Genomic DNA, 3,405 nt, shown 5'->3' on the forward strand with positions numbered 1-3,405 from the left:
TTATTCGGATGACTGGAGGTACACTGCTCCCAAGACAGACGCTGCCATATGCAATGCATATTTCTACCTGGAGGAAAAAATTTTTAGGATGAACTTATCGATTTCCAGTACAAAAAGACGAGAATGATTGTACAAGCAATCCTTTGACTGAAATAGTCTCGCGTGTTCCGACTACCAACCGATGTGTTTCAATCGTGCGCGAAAACATGTTAGGTCAGTTTGGAATATGCTGCTCGATGCAGTGACAGTTGCTGATCAATGACAAAAATGAATGGTCTCAATGATTTTTCGTGGTTTACACAACACAACGATCAAATTCAAAGCATCTACTCCGGATTGATATCTACCGAGAAGAAACCTTCTGAATAGTCACACCAAAAGAACTAAGTCTATTGTTGGGGGAAACCGAAATGCGCAGTCAACTGGAAATCTACCCAGCGTTTTGCTCAGCGTTCAGGTGGCGTGTGGCCTGTACGAAATAACCTAAAACACTTGGTAGGTCGGATGTGCTCATTGGTTGTTGATCAGATTGCTTTGAGCAGTTGCCCGGGCAATAAATTTATTATAGGGGGTGCCCAGGCAATGAACCAAATTACCAAATTAACCGGCGGACGCAAGGATGCGAGTCAACAACAGGATAATATGGAGCGGTGCGGCCAGCCAATCACTCCCAAAAAAGAAAAATCAGACCACAACGCAATAGAAATGCAGAAATAGGTCAATCGGAACGGGGACAAAACCATTAAAACTAGAAGTCTTGGGATGACCAATCGACTCGAACCACAACGCAACACAGGTCACAAATGACCCAATCGATGCGCAAAAAACCGCTGACAACCAACTGACCAATCACGTTACGCTTGCAGGCAAACTTAAGGTAACCACCCAACTGCACACTTATGAAGTCCCCTCGTATGGCGACGAAACGTTTGCACGTCCATTGCCAAGCTCGGCGAACAGTTCAACAGCCATGTGATCAACAACTTGAAACACTTAACTAACCTGTCAGATACCCTATCCTCCTACCCTCGCGCTGTTGCTCGCAATAAAGACGAAATAGCTGGTGCGGCGGAAATTTTCTTCATCCGGCAATCTTCGTTTTGTACTAAGGGGAGTAATCTTGTATAACAGAATTTTTAAGAACACTTTTTATTACAAATTATTCATGTGTGACTTGGAAGACACAAAACAGAGGTTAGTGGTTTGTGAAGACTAACTACACATCAGGGTAGTTTTGTGCCACGATATTCCAGCCAAGAAGAGGACGTCTTATCATAACTTACTCAATCAGTATATGCACTGTGATTTCTTGGAAGATCTTGATGAAAGCTGGGCTCACACACCTTCCAACTTCAGCATGTCTAGTGGTCCCCAAAATGTAAACCCCCGATCTCTGAGGCTGCTTATTAGAATGAACTGAAATAATTAGAACCGTCAAACTAAATTATCGATTAGGGGGCAGCTAATCCACTGGGCGGGCATGGTAGGATTCAGTGACCGAAATTTGTGTATCAATGAACAAGATACCTGAAATCGCTATCTGAGATTAACAGCAGTCCTATATACCATGTTGATGAACATTCTCGCTGGTAGGTGATAGCGGTCTACTCTCCTGTTCGAGTAAATTCGACCCTCGCGCCGGAAATGTTTAGTAACATACATCACCGATGAAGTTAAAGAAACTAAATTTTTACATCAAAGTTCTATCTTTTGAAGAGAGCAATTTGGTGGAGACGGTCAGGTCAGATAATCAGAGAGAAAGTGATAGAGATAGAGTAATCGACCCCTATGTTACATCAGTAATTGAGTAAGGAGCTGCAAATAAGCTTGAGTTGGGTGATACTCGGGAAGAACACCTAACAATCACACAAAAAACTTCAGCTTTAACCAGTAGTCTGTTGGGGAGAATTCGCTCACATCTGCATCAAAGATATGTAAGGTATTGCCAAGAAACACACTCATTTACAAACCAATTTGGTTTTCATGAGAGACTCAACTGAATCTCTTGTTAATGATAATATACAACTGAATGTGCTGCACACAGGACCCCTCAGGTTTCAGTTGGCACAATATTCGAGACAACGCGGTACATTTTCATAAGGGAAACTACTCACAAGGTTGCTGAAAGCTGCTCGACAGCCCACGACTGGTTTCGCCCTTCTTGGGCTCATCGAGTAGGCTACACCGGTCGTGGGCTGTCAAAGAGTTTTCAGCAAACTTGTGAGTAGTTTCCTTTACGAAAATATGCAAGGTGCTCCCAGCTTACAGGTTGAAAAAAAGCTTCGCTTGACTGCCGCTTTCTTCTCCGAATGTTGCCGCTAGAATCAGTGACTGGGCGATTCATCGATTGGCTAATTTTCTACGTCCGCAGAAGATATACTCATGTAAAGGGTCACCGATAACTGCACAAAGATAAAGCAGGAAAGACAAGTAGTATTTAGCCAATGTTTTCACCAGAGACTGTACACTATGGGCCTCATCGCAAATTTGAAGTTTAACGAAGTGTATGTCACAAATACATCAAGCAAAGAGCGCGTGTAAAAAGTAGCATGAGAAATTAGTTTTTGCATTACGATCGTGATTTTTCTAAGGAGTCGCTTCTTCCCAAAATGGTTTCCGTCAATTTCAAGATGTTTTTTGTATAACTAAATATGAAACTGAAAATTTGACAGGGACCAATTCAAAGTTAATTCATACACTGTATTGAGAAAGATGTGTCTGACAGGATTTTGAATGACGCTTACTACTGCAGGATGCCCAGAGAAATCAACCAAAAATAAAAGAGTTATGTGACTTGATCTTCAGTAAACTAAAATTATCATTTATTTCTGAAGAGCATGGTCACAAACATAAAAGTTGAATGCAGGTGACGAAGACGAAAGGGTTACAGGAGAATATGGGAGAAAAGAAAGAAACATCTCATTCGAAATCATCCCAAGAACAGTTCTAGTCTGATGAGATGAATCCCAAAGTATGTAGAAAAATTTGACGTGCAAACACGCGTCTAGAGACCAGCAACCGGAGAAAGGACAGAGGACGTTGAATGCTCTTCAAGACGCGGTACGAGCTAGCATAATCAAGACTCGCACATCAGGCACAAATTGTCCGTGATACTGGGTCTGGTGTGAGATCAAATGGCAAAATGTATATTCAACGCCACGTGCCACGCATAAAAGTGTCATAAGTACGCAGAGAGCCCATGATGGCAAGTAAAAATTAGTCACTCACTGCTACCTTAGGAAGACCAAGTCTAGGAACAGCCTTGGTGGACTGAGGAAAGCAGATACCTCTATAAGAAATGATCATCGGTTGGTGGACCAGAAAGTCAACATCACAACCGATTACACGTCAGGCTGAGAATATGGCGAGGAAATATTCATCAGTACATACTTCTGCTTCTCCTCA

The 3,405-nt window shown here is 42.2% G+C and overlaps 2 protein-coding genes across 2 annotated transcripts in view; one reads left to right on the forward strand and one right to left on the reverse strand.

Annotated features, from left to right (window-relative positions):
* Positions 1-3,053: 3,053 nt before the first annotated feature.
* Positions 3,054-3,405, reverse strand: part of T265_13125 (hypothetical protein) — a gene marked incomplete at both ends in the record, with an annotated part of 7,558 nt that continues 7,206 nt past the window's right edge. The window contains 2 exons of the mRNA XM_009167317.1: positions 3,054-3,119; positions 3,229-3,289. Of these exons, the coding sequence (XP_009165581.1) occupies positions 3,054-3,119; positions 3,229-3,289 (127 nt within the window). The remainder of the gene's footprint in view (positions 3,120-3,228; positions 3,290-3,405) is intronic.
* The window catches only part of T265_13124 (hypothetical protein), a gene marked incomplete at both ends in the record, with an annotated part of 7,004 nt that continues 6,897 nt past the window's right edge, over positions 3,299-3,405 (forward strand). Inside the window, 1 exon segment of the mRNA XM_009167316.1 lies at positions 3,299-3,347. Coding sequence (XP_009165580.1) covers positions 3,299-3,347 — 49 coding nt within the window.

The sequence above is a fragment of the Opisthorchis viverrini genome, assembly GCF_000715545.1.
Source record: "Opisthorchis viverrini unplaced genomic scaffold opera_v5_38, whole genome shotgun sequence".
NCBI lineage: Eukaryota > Metazoa > Platyhelminthes > Trematoda > Opisthorchiida > Opisthorchiidae > Opisthorchis > Opisthorchis viverrini.